The sequence below is a fragment of the Brachycentrus maculatus genome, unplaced genomic scaffold, assembly GCF_059751285.1.
Source record: "Brachycentrus maculatus isolate JH-2025_06_01 unplaced genomic scaffold, ASM5975128v1 h1tg000059l, whole genome shotgun sequence".
Lineage (NCBI taxonomy): Eukaryota > Metazoa > Arthropoda > Insecta > Trichoptera > Brachycentridae > Brachycentrus > Brachycentrus maculatus.
This window is the reverse complement of record NW_028280813.1, coordinates 296162-317847: the sequence shown is the minus strand read 5'-3', so window position 1 is coordinate 317847 and position 21686 is coordinate 296162. Positions and strand designations below refer to the sequence as shown.

Here is a 21686-nt window from a genome sequence, read left to right as displayed (position 1 = left end):
TATACTAAAAAAGATTTATTTTTACATAGTTCAAACATAACGTGATATCGATAGAAATAATTCAAGACAATTCAATCCAAATAAGCCAACGGCCGTACCGGAGCCTTAGATCCAACACTTAGAGCTAACACCATTCATCCGGAGCGCGCCGGCTGCGGTACCGTCGCAAGTCTCACCTTACCTTAACTTAAAATCAAAGAATCGACTACGGTACGGAACAATTAATTGTAAAAAAATGGGCGCTTACGAATTGGCGATGTACGAAGCCACTTCACATTGGAACAATTGTGAGTTTACGAACTAAAAACTAAACTAAACAGTACAACCGTTAACTATACGGCGAACTCACACGCTACGGTTCAAGAAAACTATATACAAAAATATAAAATCAACGATTGCTTGTACATCTCCGTCGTTTCAAAGTCCAGTGTGATGTGTTTTCGCCATTGGCAGATCTCAATCTGTCGCTAGTCGAAACTGACAGGTTCCCAGTAGAAATTGACAGGTTCCCAGTTGAAACTGACAAGTTTACAGTCGAAATTGATAGGTTTCCAGTCGAAACTGACAGGATCACAGTTGAGACTGGCAAGGCTTGAAACTGGCAGATCGCCAGTCGAAACTGACAGGTTCCCAGTTGAAACTGACAAGTCTACAGTAAAAATTGATAGGTTCCCAGTCGAAACTGACAGGTTAAAAGTTGAAACTGGCAAGACATGAAACTTGAAACTGACTATTCAAGACTTGAAACTGACAATTCAGTAGGCGAAACCGACAAAGTTCCCATTTGAAACTGATCAGTTGACAGTTGAAACTGACAGGTTCACAGTTGAAACTGGCAAGTCTTGAAACTGACAAGGTTCCCAGTTGAAACTGGCAAGTCTTGAAACTGACAAGGTTCCCAGTTGAAACTGGCAATTCAGCAGTCGAAACGGACAAGGTTCCAGTTGAAACTGGCAAGTCGGCAGTCGAAACTGAGAAGTTCCCAGTCGAAACTGACAGATTCCCAGTCGAATCTAATTACTAGCCAATCGGAAGTTGAGATTGATTGATTGGGTTATCCGTTGAGGCCGCCATGCCAAAGGCTTGTCTAGGAGCCAATAGCAGTTTGGAGATCACACGTACCGGTCAGATACAGAAGGCACTGGACTTTGAAACAATCAAAACGCAGTATAAGAGAACCCATTAAAAACGTACAAAGCTGTAAAAATACAAGCAATGGAATATTCTAGACAAATTATACTATTTAATATATAATATTACAAAATTCAGTTATGGTGACGGGTTCTGTATAGTACATTTGGAATGGTCCAATTACGGTAGAATTGTAACTTTACATTGTGCATTGTAAGATTACGAGGTATCTCGCAGCCTTACATGAAACTTTGTCAGATTGCACGATGATATATCGCAAACTTAACATGAAGCATTGTAAGATTACGAGGTATTTCACAACATTACATTGTGCATTGTAAGATTAAGAGGTATCTCGCAATCTTACATTGTACGATTACGAGGAATCTCGCAACCTTAAACGAAGAATTGTAAGATTACGAGGTATCTGGTAATCTCACATGAAATATTGTACGATTACGAGGTATCTTGCAACCTTACATGAAACATTGTCAGATTGCATATCTTGCAACTTTACATTGTGCATTGTAAGATTACGAGGTATCTCGCAACTTACCATTGTACATTGTAAGATTACGAGGTATCTTGCAACCTTACATGAAACATCGTAAGATTGCATGATAACTTGCAACTTTACATAGTAAATTGTAAGATTACAAGGTATCTTGCAACTTTACATGAAACATTGTTAGATTACATATCTTGGAACCTTACATGACACATCGTAAGATTGCACAATATTTTACAACTTTACATTGTATTGCGAGATTACGATGTATCTTGCAACCTTACGCGATACATCGTAAGCCTAGCTAAAATATTGTCAAGTACAGATTCAATATCATTCCAAACGTATTATACAAAGCATCACAATTCCGGGACAGATTTACCAGCGGATAAATTTGGTTTGAGAAATTCATATTGTAGAATTGGCGACATTCGTAGCTGGAGCCAAAATCGACATTTGTAAAACAGAACATATCTTGAAATTACGACGCGTTTGCGAAAGAGTGACGTCGAAATGACGTACATTTATCAAACATTGACATGCCGAAAATACGCGAAAGTTGGATTTTTATCACTTGACGTAATTGGAAATACATTTGCGATAACCGAAAGACCGTGTGAGATGTACTCGGTCTCTAGCGCAGAGCGCGAGTGACCGGGATCCGGCGTCTCGGTTGGACTGGTCGCCGTTTCGGTTGCGGCGGTTCCATTTCGACTTTTAAGTGGTATTCAGTAAATCTAAGTAGGTATTTCGAAGATGCTCCGTCACTAGTTCTTGTCCTCCTTCTTCTTCTCGTCCCCGGCTTCCGGCTCCTGCGTCGACGAAGACGACGATGAAGATTCACGGTCGGCGGCCATCTGGAAAGATCGCAAAAACAATATATAAATATATATATATATATATATATATATATATATATATATATATATATATATATATATATATATATATATATATATATATTTTCAAGAAAAATTGTTACTTTTATTGTTGACACTTATCCACGCCCAATGGTGCACAAGGCACTCCCATCAAATTGATGCGATGTCATATTAATCGTAAAATACACTAAGCCACGGTGACAGTGTGGGGTGATATTAAATAATTATTCTTCTCTAACCCTTATCTGCAACCAATGTTGCATAGGGCACTGCACCAAATTAAATCATGTTAGGTAGGTAGGGTACCTTCTTGTAGGCCTGCTCGAAGAGCTTGAGGCTGGCCTGCTGCAGCGCGGAGGTGGCCGCCCGCAGCGCCTCCGGCTCCGTGCTGTCCTTGTTGGCCAGCATCTCCCGCACCTTGGCGATCTCCTCGCGCATCTTGTCGCACTGCAACCAGAGACGATATGGGTCGATATCATGATATATGACGATATCACGATATGGGTCGATATCATGATATATGACGATATCACGATATGGGTCGATATCATGATATTCATCGATATCACTAAATACATTGATACCTCAACAAAGGTCGACATCCCGATAAAGGTCAATATCACGATATCTCAATAAGATCAATATCACGATATGGGTCGATATCACGATATGGGACGATATCACGATATGGGACGATATCATGATATACATTGATACCTCAACCAAGGCGACATCCTGATTAAAGTCAATATCACGATATCTCAATAAGATCAGTATCACAATATGGGTCGATATCATGATATGGGTCGATATCATGATATACATCGATATCACTAAATACATTGAACAATAAAGGTCTACATCCCGATAAAAGTCAGTATCACGATATCTCAATAAGATCAATATCACGATATATGTCAATATCTCAATATAATCAATATCACGATAAATGCCAAAATCTCAAAACAGTCAATATCACGATATATGTCGATAACTCAATATAGGTCGCTATTTTGATAAATGTCAATATCTCGATATAGGTCGATATTTCAATAAAAGTCAATAAAGATCAATATCCCGATATAGGTTGATATCTCGATAAAGGTCATTATCACAATATATGTCGATATCTCGATTAGGGCCGATATCACGTTAAAGGTCGATACGTCTTTAAATGTACATTCTCAATAAGGTCAATAAATAAATAAAGGTCAATATCTGGATAAATATCAATGACTCCATAAAGATTGATGTTTCAACAAGGATCGCTATCTCAATTCAGAAGAATATGGAAGTCTGGGTTTCTACAGTGCTTACGACCCACCATCGCATCGATACCAATATGGATATATGAGATTGAGGGTGCGTTACCTCCTCCTGAGGCAGCTGGTCCTTGAACTCGGCCATCTTGGTCTCCGTGTCGTGCAGGATGCCCTCGGCCATGTTGGACGCCTCAACCGTGTCGCGCCGCTTCTTGTCCTCGGCCGCGTACTGCTCCGCGTTCTTCACCATGTTCTCGATCTCGTCCTTGCTCAGCCCGCCCGACGACTGGATCACGACTGCAAATGGGAAGCGATCCCGAGTTAGTGCGATGCGGCGGATACAGCGCTAAGCCGGTAATAGTGTCACACCGGATACAGAAACGTATCCGTGCTGGCAACAGTGCTACACCAGATACAGAGCAGTATCTACGCCGCCAACAGTGTAACACAGCTATAGCTATGTTGGCAAGTGCAGCACTATGTTAGCAGCAGTGTTACACAGGACACAGAGCTACAGCTATGCCGGCGGTGCTACACCGGACACAGGACTGTACTATACAACGACACTGTGCCAGATGTAGAGCTGGTCACACAAGACACAGGGCTATGCTATACAATAACACTGTAAGATGCAGAGCTGGTCACACAAAACACAGAGCTATACTATAGAATGACACTGCGCCACATGCAGAGCTCGTCATACAATAACACTGTGCCAGATGCAGAGCTGGTCACACAAGACACAGATCTATACTATAGAATGACACTGTGCCACATGCAGAGCTTGTCATAGAATGACACTGCTAGATGGAGAGCTTGTTACAAAAGCCACAGAGCTATAGCTAGACACAGGGCTATGCTACACAATGACACTGCGCCAGATACAGAGCTGGTCACACAAGACACAGCTACACTATAGAATGACACTGCAGAGCTGGTCACACAAGCCACAGAGCTGCACTACAGAATGACACTGCAGAGCCGGTCACACAATACACGCAGAGAGGTACTCACTCTGCTGCTCCTTGCCAGTGCCCTTGTCGCGCGCGGAGACGTGCACGATGCCGTTGGCGTCGATGTCGAAGGTGACCTCCACCTGCGGCACGCCGCGCGGCGCGGGCGGGATGCCCACCAGCGAGAAGGCGCCCAGCTGCTTGTTGTCCGCCGCCATCTCCCGCTCGCCCTGGTGCACCTTGATCTCCACCTGCGTCTGCCCGTCGGCCGCTGCAACACCAATCAAACGTCAGCGAGTGCGGACATGATCGCATACCCAGATAATCACGCACACGGACATAATCCTTTATCATACACGCCCAAAATCACACATATGGTGTGTGCCCTAATGAATCTAATGTGGGTACGTTAGTGACACGGCGGTGACGACAACATCCCGCATTGTGTATATTGCTTCAATGAATCTAATATGGGTACTTTGGTGACACGGCAGTGACGACAACATCCCGCATTGTGTATATTGCTTTAATGAATCTAATATGGGTACGTTGGTGACACGGCAGTGACGACAACATCCCGCATTGTGTATATTGCCCTAATGAATCTAATGTGGGTATGTTGGTAACACGGCGGTGACTACAACATCCCGCATCATGTATATTGGCCTGATGAATCTAATGTAAGAACATTGGTGACACGGCGGTGACGACAACATCCCGCACAGTCGGGCAGGTGGGATTCTAGATTTGTCATGTGGGTGATCACAGTACCTGTGGAGAAGACCTGGCTCTTCTTGGTGGGGATGGTCGTGTTGCGCGTGATGAGGCGCGTGAAGACGCCGCCGAGCGTCTCGATGCCGAGCGAGAGCGGCGTCACGTCCAGCAGCAGGACGTCCGTCACGTCGCCGGCCAGCACGCCGCCCTGCACGGCCGCGCCCACCGCCACCGCCTCGTCCGGGTTCACCGCGCGCGACGCCGCCCGCCCGAAGATCTCCTGCACCGTCGATTGGACCTGCACAGCGAGAGGACATCACGATACGCCCGATAGAGATATAGCTGTGCCGGCAATAAACACCGGATACAGGACTACACTGGCCATCACTGTATGTCCATGTTATCAGCACAAGATATGGAGCTATACCTATCCCGGCAAGTGCGACAGCGGATACAGGACTACACTGGCAATGACAATATACCAGATATAGCGTCATGCTAGCAGCAGTGTTTCACAAGATAGAGCTGTACCTATCCCGGCAAGTGCGACAGCGGATACAGGACTACACTGGCAATGACAGTATACCAGATATAGCGCCATGCTAGCAGCAGTGTTTCACAAGATAGAGCTGTACCTATCCCGGCAAGTGCGACAGCGGATACAGGACTACACTGGCAATGACAATATACCAGATATAGCGTCATGCTAGCAGCAGTGTTTCACAAGATAGAGCTGTACCTATCCCGGCAAGTGCGACAGCGGATACAGGGCTATACTGGCAATGACAGTAAGCCCATGCTAGCAGCAGTGTTGCAAAAGATACAGAGCTATAGCTATGTTGGCTGTTCATCCTTTTCCTCCCAACACCACGCCTCACATCAGGATTGAAAACTAACAAACTAACCATCACGCCGCTTCTCCGCAGGGGTAGGCAGAGAGAATAGAATGCCACACCACTCTGTCTTTGCAAACATTCTTCGCCTCTTTGACGTTCATGCATCTCCTCATACATACCCGCCGATTGTTACGACTCCTAACCTGACCGCTTTCAATTATTTGACATACCTGATCGTGCCATGTTTTTCTCTGCCTTCCTCTGCTCCTTTTTCCAATTACATTCGCCACATAAATTTTTAGTTTTACCGTTCTTTCCTCACTCATTCGTTCAGGATCGAGTACTGCCAGTTCAGCCTTCCCGTCCTCGGGGAAGAGTTGCCTTACCTTGGGCATGCGGGTCATGCCGCCGACCAGCAGCACCTCCCCGATGTCGCTGCGCTGCACCTCCGCGTCCTGCATGGCGCGCTGGCACGGGCCCACCGTGCGCTTGATCAGGTCGCCCACCAGCTGCTCCAACTTGGTCCGCGTTAGCTGGAATAAGAAAGATCCTTGTTCACAAATGTGGCTTCCTCCGCTTGGTCCTCATTATTATTGTTATCGTATATTAACCGGATCCATGCGGCTCGCATAACCGTATGTGTTTTCCACAAAACATGCCCTATACGCGGCTGACATAAGCGTATGTGTTTTTACTTTGCTCCAAGTTTCCAACCTCAGTTCAACTTGGAGGGATTTTTTCATGGTGTGGAACTTTAGATAAAATAATACGTCAATCCTTGGCCTTATGACATCTGTTGAAATATCTGACTAATAATTTGTAACATCACAAGGATAAATAAAATAACAGATCCTTGATTTTTCTCGAGGTTGGTAATTAGTCCGCGCCATAATCGTGCCCTATATCTGTCTCACTCTCGACGCTACGCATCGCCAGTGGGTAAGAGGGACACGCGATGCGTGCTTTGATTTTTTTATGTTACTATCTTATTTATTGGTGTGGATCACCGACAGTGCGTGATATCGGATGCGGGTAATACAGGGGGTCACTCACCTTGAGGTTCATGTGCTTGGGCCCCGAGGCGTCCATGGTGAGGTAGGGCAGGTTGACGTCCGTCTGCACGGAGCTAGACAGCTCCACCTTGGCCTTCTCGGCCGCCTCCTTCAGCCGCTGCATCGCCATGGGGTCCTTGGTGAGGTCCACGCCTTGCTGCCGGACAGAACATCACACCGCCTTCAGTATGTGTGCGGATGTGATAACGCATGTGGACATAATGTCACATTCACATGATCACACACTCATATAATCACATGTATGGACGTGATCACACGCTCACATAATCACATATGGACATAATCTCACATTCACATGATCACACAGTCACATAATCACACATATGGACATGATCGCACGCTCACATAATCACACATATGGACATAATCACGCATATGGACATAATCACACACTCACATGATCACATACTCACAAAATCACATATACGTTCATGATCACACATTCACATAATCACACAGTCACATAATCATCCACATGGACATAATCACGTATATATAATCACACATGTGGACATGATCACATACTCACATAATAACAAATATGGACATAATCTTACATTCACATAATCATGCATATAGATATAATCACACACTCACATTCACATGATCACGCATATGGACACAATCGCACTTTTACATAATCACACATATGGACATAATCACATAACCATGCATATGGACACAATCACACATTCACATAATCACACATATGGACATAATCACACACTCACATGATCACACTCTCACATGATCACACTCACATAATCACGCATATGGACATAATCTCACATTCACATAATCATGTATATGGACATAATCACACATATGGACACAATCGCACACTCACATGATCACACTCTCACATGATCACACTCACATAATCACGCATATGGACATAATCTCACATTCACATAATCATGTATATGGACATAATCACACATATGGACACAATCGCACACTCACATGATCACACTCTCACATGATCACACTCACATAATCACGCATATGGACATAATCTCACATTCACATAATCATGTATATGGACATAATCACACATATGGACACAATCGCACACTCACATGATCACACTCTCACATGATCACACTCACATAATCACGCATATGGACATAATCTCACATTCACATAATCATGTATATGGACATAATCACACATATGGACACAATCGCACACTCACATGATCACACTCTCACATGATCACACTCACATAATCACGCATATGGACATAATCTCACATTCACATAATCATGTATATGGACATAATCACACATATGGACACAATCGCACACTCACATGATCACACTCTCACATGATCACACTCACATAATCACGCATATGGACATAATCTCACATTCACATAATCATGCATATGGACATAATCACACATATGGACACAATCGCACACTCACATGATCACACTCTCACATGATCACACTCACATAATCACGCATATGGACATAATCTCACATTCACATAATCATGTATATGGACATAATCACACATATGGACACAATCGCACACTCACATGATCACACTCTCACATGATCACACTCACATAATCACGCATATGGACATAATCTCACATTCACATAATCATGTATATGGACATAATCACACATATGGACACAATCGCACACTCACATGATCACACTCTCACATGATCACACTCACATAATCACGCATATGGACATAATCTCACATTCACATAATCATGCATATGGACATAATCACACATATGGACACAATCGCACACTCACATGATCACACTCTCACATGATCACACTCACATAATCACGCATATGGACATAATCTCACATTCACATAATCATGTATATGGACATAATCACACATATGGACACAATCGCACACTCACATGATCACACTCTCACATGATCACACTCACATAATCACGCATATGGACATAATCTCACATTCACATAATCATGTATATGGACATAATCACACATATGGACACAATCGCACATTCACATGATCATACACTCACATAATCACACTCTCACATGATCACACTCACATAATCACGCATACGGACACAATCTCACACCCGCATAATTACACCCTCCTATAATCACACATCCAGAGACAGAGGGACGGCTAACCTCCTTCTTGAACTCGGCGACCAGGTTGTTGACGAGCACGTTGTCAAAGTCCTCCCCGCCGAGGAAGGTGTCCCCGTTGGTGGACTTGACCTCGAACACGCCCTTCTGGATCTCCAGGATGGAGATGTCGAAGGTGCCGCCGCCCAGGTCGTACACCGCGATGCTGGAAACAAAAAATCGTCAACACATTGTGATTTACCCTCGCTAATTCCTCTCCTTTCCTCCTCCTTCCTTCTTCTTCTCCTTCCTGCTAAATCTATTATTTTACATAATACCCTTTTTTTAATCTCTAAATGTTTTTAAATAGTTTTATAACATAATATTATTTTTTGACATCTTATCAAAGATGAAGAAGAATATGGAAGTCTGGGCATTTACGGGGCTGACGACCGTCATAGGCTGGTTACACACGTGTAACATTCACCAATTCTACCCATTATTGACAACCACACTACCCAAATTCTTGGAAGTTCTATATATATGAACCAATTTAGAAACCTTGTTCTTGAATCACTAGAACTTCACTAGAGACATCTATTGGTGAGATGTAAAGAAGCTTTTTACTAAGCGGAAACTCTTATATGTGTGTAAAGTGATCACTTAAACCAGCCTATGACGGTCGTCAGCCCCGTAAATGCCCAGACTTCCATATTCTTCTTCATCTTTGATGAGATGTCAAAAAATAATATGAAAATAACTCCTGTAATTGGAGATAATCCAGATTTTGTGAACAAGTATTTGGACACACTCAAAATGTTGTTTATAACGTAAATGTGGAATTGTTTAATTGGCTTTTTTTTAAAGTAGCTATTTTTTGTTAACTTTTTAACCGCGTTAACTTTATTCCTGAGAGACTCCCGTGCGCGGCGGTATTTCACCGTTTTTTAAATGATTACTTTTATCATGTATTTAGTTAAGAAACGATTTATTTTCCTAAACAAAAACGTTCAATGGGATTCATTGTGCCTTTTTGGTACTCTATAATACACGTGTGTCACATTATTCTTGAAATATATCGTAATATAAACAAATAAGATCGTAACATAAATAAATCAAAGCACGCATCGTGTGTCACTCTTACCCACTGGCGATGCGCAGCGTCGAGAGTGAGACAGATATAGAGCATGATTATGGCGCGGACTAATTACCGACCGCGAGAAAAATCAGGGATCTGTTCTTTTATTTATCCTTGTGATGTTACAAATTATTAGTTAGATATTTCAACAGATGTCATAAGGCCAAGGATTGACATATTATTTTATCCAAAGTTCCACACCATGAAAAAATCCCTCCAAGTTGAACTGAGGTTGGAAACTTGGAGCAAAGTAAAAACACAAACGCTTATGTCAGCCGCGTATGGGGCATGTTTTGTTGAAACACATACGGTTATGCGAGCCGCGTGGATCCGGTTAATGTAATATAATGTTTATTATTGTTAATGTAACTATCGTTTGCTATATTATTTTTTTTATATGTAAGCTGTACAATTCCCGAATAAAAAAAAATAAAAAAAATTTAGGGGTCTAAAATCAATGGACTTAATAGCTCAGCGGTCACACATCCTTGTGAACAAGACGGTGGTTAGCAATACTTACATTTTGTCGTCCGTTTTGTCCATTCCGTAGGCGAGGGCAGCAGCGGTGGGCTCGTTGATCACTCTGAGAACATTCAGTCCGGAAATTTGACCTAAAAATATCATTTATAATTTTTATTTTCCATATATAACAAGGATGAAAGTAGACTGAATGCAGTCGAAATGCGATCTCTCAGAAGAATGTGCGACAAAACGATGTATGATAGATGTGCGAATAGTGAAATAAGGAAGGAATGCAAAGCTGAGATAAGCATTATCGATATAATTAAGAAAGGTGCGTCGAGATGGTTTGGACATGTGGAACGAATGAGTGAGGAAAGAACGGTAAAACAAATTTATGAGGCGAATGTTAGCGGGAAAAGAGGCAGAGGAAGACCGAGAAAAACATGGCACGATCAGGTATGCCAAATACTTGAAAGTGGTCAGGTTAGGAGTCGTAACAATCGGCGGGTATGTATGCGGAGATGCATGAACGTGGAAGAGGCGAAGAATGTTTGCAAGGACAGAGTGGTGTGGCGCTCTATTCTCTCTGCCTGCCCCTGCGGGGAAGCGGCGTGATGATTAGTTTGTTAGTTAGTTACTTTCGATATAAGCGAGGAAGAATACATTTGGTTTGGTAGTGTTTACACGGCTTATGACCTTATAGGCTGGTTCGCTCGAACCAGCCGAAGACAGGTCATTCTTAATGTGTCGAAATTTCAAAGCTATAGGTGAAAAGTGTTTTGAATTTTTATTATTTTTTTTTCTTATATTTCTCAATATAGGCAAAGAAGACTGGAAGTGTAAGTATTTACACGGCTTATGAACTGTTATAGGCTGATTCGCTTAAACCAGCTGATGACAGATCATATTTAATGCGACATTGTGTCAAATTTCAAAAGGACATAATTTTTTGTAATCAAATGAACATTTGTGAATTTTTATTGATATCTCAACATAGACGAGGAAGAATATGGAAGTCTGGGTATTTACAGGGCTCTTGACCCCTTCATCAGATTTAAGTGATCACTTTATGCACTATGCAACATTCACCATTCTACCCATGATCGACGACCACACTACGTTGAGATTTCAAATTGTAACATTTATTTCGAACCCCTGGGAATCGAACCCGGGATCTAAAGCACGGTAGCCAAATACAGTAACCGCTACACTATAATGCATAACAGCCAGTGGATTGAGAAGAATAGCAGCAATGGCTAGGGCGCTCAGGGTTGCATACTAGCACTCTCACCGACTCGTGTAAATTGTACACTAATCTGTGACGAGCGTACGGCGCACAGGACACTTGCAAGAGTCCCATTCTTTATCTTTTCATCTTTATCCGCCCCTGATGATGCGTATGGCAATACGACGCACGTATTGACGCAGTGTTAGCTTGACCATCACACTACGGGAGGGGGGGAGCTCTAGCCATGCAGGAATAGCGATAGTAAAGAGTCAAACGTTACCGGCGTCCTTAGTTGCCTGCCTCTGGGAGTCGTTGAAGTACGCGGGCACGGTTATAACTGCGTTCTTGACGGGTGTGTTCAGGTACGCCTCCGCAGTTTCCTTCATCTGAAAACCAACCAGTACACAGTGAAACCTCTATCTATCGTTTTTAAAGGGATCTATTTAAATAAACTATGAATTCGGGATTAGGGAGTCAATACACAAGGAGATATTACTTTACCAAAGCAGTACCCATTCGGCACTGACTTGCCCTGTGTTTGAAGTCAGCTACTGACGTGAAATCAATTTATACCAAAGCAGTACCCATTCGGCACTGACTTGCCCTGTGTTTGAAGTCAGCTACTGACGTGAAATCAATTTATACCAAAGCAGTACCCATTCGGCACTGACTTGCCCTGTGTTTGAAGTCCGCAACTGACGTGAAATCAATTTATACTAAAGCTGTACCGATTCGGCACTGACTTGCCCTGTGTTTGAAGTCGGCTACTGATGTGAAATCAATTTATACTAAAGCAGTACCGATTCGGCACTGACTTGCCCTGTGTTTGGAGTCAGCTACTGACGCGAAATTAACTTGTACTAAAGCAGTACTGATTCGGCACTGACTTGCCCTGTGTTTGAAGTCCGAAACTGACATGAAATCAATTATATATTTTTTCTTTATTTTTTTCTTCAGTTAGCTTATATTACATTTAATACAAACTATAATTTACATTTAATTTAAATCCTATATATATTTACATTTCCTTGCAGTAAACAAAACATTTATTTTTAAATTCTTTTCATTCTTCATACATTCAAATTTATACTAAAGCAGTGCCGAATCAGGACCGACTTGCCATGTGTTTAAAGTCAGCTACGGACTCGGTGTAAATCTGGCCTTACGGAGTTTTGGGATTACCGATCTGGCACTGTACTGTTATACGCACGGATGCTTTAGTTATTTGGAAGTGGTGTGAAGAGAACTCACCTTGACAAGAACGAAGGCACCAATTTGACTCGGAGAATACATCTTTCCGTCTGTAGCCTGGACCCAAGCATCTCCGTTGGAGGCTTTCACGATCTTATAAGAGAGATTTTTCCTAAAGAAGAAAAAACACATTTTTTTCTCAACATGTTGGAGCATGTCTAAATCCTTGATACTTGCATGAAGGCAAGGTGATCACTCTTGCGTTTCAGAAACCAGTCCAGGGTAATATTAAATAAATATTACAGTGTAAAATCACTGATATTTATTTTCGCCCCCCCTGGGAATCGAGCCTGGGACCTCCGGCACGGCAGCTAAACACGCTGACCATTACGCCACGGAGGCGGACAACCTTATACGCTTTACTTTGACTTAAATTGTACCGTATACCCACACACGGGCCGTGCCTTTGTGGGATCTTTTTTAGTATTCATATTTATATTTTTTTCATATTTTTTTTTTTGTATTTGAATTCATGTAATGCATAATTTAAAATAAAGTTTTTCATCAATATATTTTTGCCCGCTTCCGTAGTGTAATGGTCAGCGCGCTCGGCTACCGTTCTGGAGGTCCCGGGTTCGATTCCCAGGGGGGTCAAATAAGTACAAGTGTTTTTTTCAATCTAATATTTATTCAATATTACCCTGGACTGGTATCTGAAGCGGACGGGCTGATCACCTTTCCCTCATGTGTAAACGATCAAGATGACTCTGCGTTTATACGACGCAGTGCCCTATGCACCATTGCGGTGCAGATAAGGGTTTAATTATTAAAATTATTGTATTTTTTTAATTTAATTAACGACGTTTTTCATTAATATATTTTTTAAATTTTCTCTCATCATTTTCATATCATAATCCATACCTGTATAAGCGCCTTTGAGGTAGTTTTATACGAAAATAAAAATGAAATAAAAGAAAAAAATAAAATTAAAGGGGTTAGTTGGTTAGTTAGGTGAACAGGGCCGGACTCACTTGTCCTTGGCGACCTCGGGGTCGTCGAAGCGCCTGCCGATGAGGCGCTTGGTCGCGTAGAAAGTGTTGGCGCTGTTGGTGACGGCCTGGCGCTTGGCCGGCGCGCCCACCAGGCGCTCCCCGTCCCGCGTGAACGCCACGTGCGAGGGCGTCGTGCGGCACCCCTCGCTGTTCTCCACCACCTGGACACCAGAGAGGAATCAGCGACGTCATAATGTATATACAGTGAAATCCCTATTGTACATTTTTCAAGGGACCAAAAAAAAAAACTTAAATGGAGGGAAATGTAAATAGGGGGCGGTATTGAAAAAAAAACAACATTAATTTTTTTTTTTTAAATATTAAAATCATGTATATGACAAACCACTTTTTCAAAATCTCTTCGAGTTTATCGTACTTGGATGTGGATATGTACATGCGTTTTTTCACCATTGGACCACATTCTATTGCATTTTTTTTAAATCGAAACCCGATTTTTTATTATTGTAGCCAAAGTAGTGATATGTAGCCCCAAATCAAGCGCCGGCGAAACGCGTGAATCAACGTTTTTATATACATTTTCGAGAATGTTCATTTTCTCTCGCACTGACAAAGCTTTTCTTTGTTGGGACATTACTTAAGAAAATAATGTTAAAAGATTGTAATAAACTATTAAAAGAAATTTAAAAATGTAAAAACTGTGTGTAAATGATGATCGCAAACGTCAAAAAGAAAGAAGCATCACATACCTCCCTCCTTTCAACAACGTCATACATCGAAAATCGACAATTTTCAGTTGTGCATGTTTTCCGAATGCCCAGAAAATGTCCTATATCCCAGCAAAAGCGGCATATTTTTAACTTAATATTTACCCGCCACAGGGCAGAAAGTGTTGTTTTTGCATTTTCAAGAAAAGGTATTGTTTAATTATTTTTTTAAATATACAAAATATTTTTCAAATGGAGAAAAAACTTTCGGGTTTTACGTAAAAAGATCTGTAGCACAGTAAAAAGTTCGATAAGTGGCTTGATATTTATTTTTAATACATTTTATTATATTCTTAAACTTTAAAATCGATCTCCCGAAAAATCAAGTTATTTTGATGTATGACGTTGTTGAAAGGAGTGAGCGAAGTGTGCGCCGGGTTCATGAAAGTCTCCGATATATGGTTTCGGAGACTCGCTGGCCCGGCTGCGTAATATGGCAACACTGCAAAGATCCTTCAGACATGTAGATCACAGGACCGATCGGTGTTGCGACATGTGTGGGGTCTATGGAAACAAAGACAGATCGGCTGTCCAAACTCAAAACACAGTAAGGGACATTTTTTCGTAGTACGTTTTTTTGCATTTTTGGACTAAGTAGATTCTACTTAATCCATAATGCAAAAAAAAACGTACTACAAAAAAATGTCCCTTACTGTGTTTTAAGTTTGGACAGCCGAGATGCGTCTACAGTAAAAACTCTATATAATAGACTTACGGATCATTTTCATGATGTGCTATTACTAACTAAGTAACTAACTATCACGCCGATCCCCGCAGGGATAGGCAGAGAGAATAGAACGCCACACCACTCTGTCTTTGCAAACATTATTCGCATCTTCCACGTTCATGCATCTCCTCATACATACCCGCCGATTGTTACGACTCCTAACCAGACCTCATTCAAGTATTTGGCATACCTAAAGGGTTGAGTATAAACTCTGCCTACTCATGTATAAGTCAATACACAATATGGCTCCAGAGTATCTTAAGGAGCTGTGTATTCCAGATGAATTGGTTGACAGACGTCTCACGCTTCCATCGGCTACAACATCTGCAATGGGCAAAGTGATCTTACCAGCTCGCAACCAACGCACTAAATTTGGCGAGCGTGCCTTTGCTGTTGCAGGACCGACGGCGTGGAATGCTCTTCCACCAATGGTTAGAAATAGTGAGAGTGAGATGGTCTTTAGAAAAAGACTAAAAACACATTTGTTTGCTAAATCATTTCCACCCTAATATTTTCCCCAATTCATTCACAGTGAAGCGCCCTTGAGGTAGTTTTTGACGAAAATGGCGCTATATAAGTTATCCAAATTTATTATTATTATTATACCTGATCGTGCCATGTTTTCCTTCTTCTACCTCTGCTCATTTTTCCAATTACATTCGCCTCATACATTTGTTCTACCGTTCTTTCCTCACTCATTCGTTCCACACGCCCAAACCATCTCAACACACCTTTCTTAATTTTATCGATAATGCTTATCTCAGCTTTGCATTCCTTCTGCTATATTAGCTAATAAATTAATATGAAAAATCACAAGACAATCGGTAGCATTCTTATTGAAATCTGTAGGGAACTAAGGGAGATATGAAGGTTTAAACTTTTTGTCCGCCTCCGTGGTGTAATGGTCAGCGTGTTTAGCTACCGTACTGGAGGTCCCGGGTTCGATTCCCAGGGGGGGGGGTGAAAATAAATATTAGTGATTTTACGCTGTAATATTTATCTAATATTACCCTGGACTGGTTCCTGAAGCGCAAGAGTGATCACCTTGCCTTCATGTAAGTAATGATCAAGATAACACTGCGTCAATTCGATGCAGTGCCCTATGCACCATTGGGTGCGGATAAGGGTTATATAATAAACTTTACATATTTTAATAAAACGAAGAACGGATACCGTTTAACGGATACGTCATCAAATTTTACGTTATGGGGTGTGTTATGGGGCGTATCCCTTTATATGTATCTGCTTTATAGAGCTGTAATAGCAATAGTGCGGATTATTTGTTTACCAGTGCAGTACCGTAGAACGGGGCTACTTGAACTTTGATGAGTTACTTGAGCCCAGTACAAAAAAGATAGCTAAATCTGTATTTGGTCTACAATAATGAACGTATGGTGACAATAAGTGTCACCTGTCAGGGAAACAATGAATCATGTCCATACGTTCATTATTGTAGACCAAATACAGATCTAAATCTCTTCTTTGTACTGGGCTCAAGTAACACATCAAGGCTCAAGAAGCCGGTATTCTACGGTACCGTTTGTATTTAATATGAAGGGGGGGTGGGAGGGTGGACCATAGACATCAACAAATAGAGCCGCAAATAATTTAGCAATGACACCAACATTAAAATAAGTCCATTGTTTCTGCGACGTCATTCATTACCAACGTTTTTACGAAGGCGAATTTTCCAAAAGAAAATGATGAATGAAAATATTGATTATTTCGCCATATCGCTCACTTATTTCAAGAACGTCATAAATCAAAAAACTTGATTTTTCAGGAGAATGTTTTAAACGTTTAAAAATATAATACAATGTATTAAAAAAATATATCAAGCCACTTATTGAACTTTTTACTGTGCAACAGACCTTTTTAGGTAAAACCTGAATGTTTTTTCTCCATTTGAAAAATATTTAATAATAAAAAAATAATAAAACCCTTATCCGCACCCTAATGATGCATAGGGCACTGCGTCATATAAACGCAGTGTTATCTTGATCGTTTACACATGAAGGAAAGGTGATCAGCCCTCCGCTTCAGGTACCAGTCCAGGGTAATAATATTGAATAAATATTACAGTGAAAAAATCACTTATATTTATTTTACCCCCCCTTGGGAATCGAACCCGGGACCTCCAGAACGGTAGCCGAGCGTGCTGACCATTACACTACGGAGGCGGACGAAAAATATTTAGTACATTTAAAAAATTATTAAACAATACATTTTCTTCAAAATGCAAAAACAACACTTTCTGCCCTGTAGCGGGTAAATATTAAGTTTAAAATATGCCTCTTTTGCTGGGATCTAGTACACTTTCTGGGCATTCCGAAAACATACAAAACTGAAAATTGACAATTTTTTATTTATGACGTTCTTGAAAGGAGTGAGCGATATGTAATTGGCACATACCTTAGCTTGTTTTCCCTCCATGACCGCAACGCAGGAGTTTGTGGTGCCCAGATCAATCCCAATGACCGCTCCCTTGACTGTGTCTGATCTGCACAATAAAATAAATAAATAAATGGTCTGTAAATAAAATCATTAACATATTGTTAATGATTTTGTAAATAAAATCACAACTGTAGTGTGGTTATCAATAATGGGTAGGATTGGTGAATGTTAAACGTGTGTAAAGTGATCACTTAAACCAGCCTATGACGGTCGTCAGCCCCGTCCAGACTTCCACATTCCGGGATGTATTTTCTGGCGTTTCTCATGTGTGTGATTATAATCCAGGATTCGGACCTCACATACTAATATAAGAGTTTCTGCTTAGTAAAAAGATTCTTTACATCCCACCAATAGATGTCTCTAGTGAAGTTCTAGTGATTCATGAACAAGGTTTCTAAATTGGTTCATATATATAGAACTTCCAAGAATTTGAGTGGTGTGGTTGTCAATAATGGGTAGAATTGGTGAATGTTACACGTGTGTAAAGTGATCGCTTAAACCAGCCGATGACGGTCGTCAGCCCCGTAAATGCCCAGACTTCCATATTCTTCTTCATCTTTGATGAGATCTCAAAAAATAATACGAAAAATAACTCATTTAACTGGAGATAATCCAGATTTGTGAACAAGTATTTGGACACACTCAAAATGTTGTAAAAAATACATAAATTACAAGAATTTGTAATACGAAGAATGTTTGCAAGGACAGAGTGGTGTGGCGCTCTATTCTCTCTGCCTACCCCTGCGGGGAAGCGGCGTGATGGTTAGTTAGTAATACGAATCACCAAATAAATAAAAAATAGTATTTTAAAGAATCCGCCTCCGCAGTGTAATGATCAGCATGCTCGCCTACCCGGCTGTCCAAATTTAAAACACAGTAAGGGACATTTTTTTTGCAGTAGGTTTTTTTTGTATTTATGGACTAAGTAGACTCTACTTAGTCCAAAAATGCAAAAAAAACCTACTACAAAAAAAATGTCCCTTACTGTGTTTTAAATTTGGACAGCCGTACCGTTCTGGAGGTCCCGGGTTCGATTCCCAGGGGGGTTTAATAAATATAAGTGATTTTTTCACTCTAATATTTATTCAATATTACACTGGACTGGTACCTGAAGCGGAGGGCTGATCACCTTTCCTTCATATGTAATCGATCGAGATAACACTGCGTTTATATGAAGCAGTGCCCTATGCACCATTGGGGTGCGGATAAGGGTTTGAAGACAAGTGTATTTTTTCACTCTGATATTTATGCAATATTACCCTGGACTGGTACCTGAAGCGGAGGGCTGATCACCTTTCCTTCATGTGTAAACGATCGAGATAACACTGCGTTTATATGAAGCAGTGCCCTATGCACCATTGGGGTGCGGATAAGGGTTTGAAGACAAGTGTATTTTTTCACTCTGATATTTATGCAATATTACCCTGGACTGGTACCTGAAGCGGAGGGCTGATCACCTTTCCTTCATGTGTAAACGATCGAGATAACACTGCGTTTATATGAAGCAGTGCCCTATGCACCATTGGGGTGCGGTAAGGGATTTATTATTATTTTTATTTTTATAAAGTGTTAATTGTTTTAAAATTAAATGAAAGTGTCCATTTTTTTATAACAAGGAGAATAAAAAGAACGGGATCAAGGAGCTGAGGTATTGTGAAATAAATTATTTAAATAAAATATTGTATTATATTGGTTCATTTTGTATAAAATTTTGTAGCCCTTTTTTTCAATTTAATTTAAAACACACGATTCTAAAATTAAGTCTAAAATTATTGTGCAATCCGTCCGTCTACACATTCTGGATGCAAAGAAAAGTGAGGTTAGATGTCTCGAGGTCAAAGTTTGAACCATCACGAATCGAGGACAATGAGGAGAACACTGAAAGAACGGGCATGAAACTTACTTGTATCTGATTTGGTGGCCATATCTGCAGAACGCCGAGCCGGCAGGAGAAGCGGTCTACAAGAAAAACGAGAATTTCGTCAGAAAATAATGGCGACTGGTGCGCACTACCGGGTTAAACGCAAAATTAACAATGAAATATCGTGGCTAGATGTACGAATTTACGAAAAGTTGCGCTCTTAGCTTTGATTTGAGCATTAAAGACGAGAATTTTTAGAATTATGAATAGTTAAATTCCGGAATTTCACCGGGTACTCACGCTGCGTACTATGTTGGAAAACTGCCTTCGGCAGGCCATATCGGCGGTTTCCACTGCCTTGCGGCTTATTATTCTTGCTGCACTCAACATTTTGTAGTATTTATTCAGCAACAATTTGCTTTATTTAATGTACAGCCTATTTCACGTGCGGATGACGCAACTCGCCTCGAAACTGATGGAAATTTGGAAATGGAAATAAGAAATCATAGATGAATGAAAATCATAGATATAAAAATTTTCTCGAATAATCGGAATACTTTCGATTATTCGTGACTTGAAACAATAGTACCTACTTAATTTTTTATTTAAAAAAAAGTATTTAGACAATTTTTCAGACCAGCAGTCTTAATTCTTAAGCCTGAGAGAGTGGAATTTATTTTTTTGTTTAAAGATGATAATGTTAAAGAAAAAACTCATAGTATATAATGGCTCTATTGATGGGGACTGACCGGAGCCATTTCGTCGTAATGTAACACGTTACAATGCGAGCATTCGTATAGTCAGTACAGCGCACCGAGCGCTCCATCTATAGTCGGAGCGCTCGCCGCGAGCAACGTTACGACGTTACGGTACGACAAAATGCTCCGGTCAGTCTCCGGTCCCACCTTATGAGAAATGTATTGAAGGAGGCAAAAAAAAAAGAACTATAGTTTATCAGCTAGGGTTTTCAGGATTGCATAATTTTACTTCAACAATCTAATGTAAAAATTCTTGCAAAATCATGTCAGTGTCAACCAAAAAAATATATTCAAATGATTAAGCCGAAGCCAAACTTAACATCAGGATTTGCATCAGATATTTTTATTTTATTTTTTCATTTACATATTTATCCAGCTGCAAAGACACTTTTTGTTACGGTTCATGCTACACTTTACATTGCTTATCGTGTCTTTTCTTTGTGTACGATTTTGTTAGTTTTATAGCCTATGTATTAGTGATCGTTAACTATTTTTGATCAAAGTTAGTATAATTTCATGTATTTTAAATGTGAAAAAACTCTAGGAAAAGACATTACAGTGTTTCTTCTTCTTGGTTCATGACAACGTCGTATTTATGAAGTACCTACCTGTTCATAAAAATATATTTTTTAAAGTTGGTACCATTTTTTTTTATAT

The 21686-nt window shown here is 40.8% G+C and overlaps 1 protein-coding gene across 2 annotated transcripts; it reads right to left on the bottom strand.

Annotated features, from left to right (window-relative positions):
• On the bottom strand, window positions 1-20800 carry LOC148311679 (heat shock 70 kDa protein cognate 5-like). 2 transcript variants are annotated; one of them, XR_015837209.1, is made up of 17 exons: window positions 20572-20800; window positions 20314-20369; window positions 18369-18456; window positions 14484-14665; window positions 13513-13624; window positions 12542-12647; window positions 11092-11182; window positions 9497-9659; window positions 7339-7494; window positions 6672-6818; window positions 5507-5747; window positions 4797-5006; window positions 3892-4079; window positions 2827-2967; window positions 910-2496; window positions 684-870; window positions 1-477 (listed from the first exon to the last, which is right to left on the bottom strand). XR_015837209.1 is itself a non-coding variant. In XM_088256203.1 (15 exons), the coding sequence occupies exons 1-15, from the start codon at window positions 20659-20661 to the stop codon at window positions 2407-2409; spliced, it is 2061 nt and encodes a 686-aa protein (XP_088112329.1). In that variant the 5' UTR covers window positions 20662-20765; the 3' UTR covers window positions 1-2406. The 2 variants fall into 2 exon arrangements, 1 of the variants encoding a protein (XP_088112329.1); XM_088256203.1 differs by having other exon boundaries at window positions 1-2496; window positions 20572-20765.
• Between the last annotated feature and the right edge of the window lie 886 nt (window positions 20801-21686).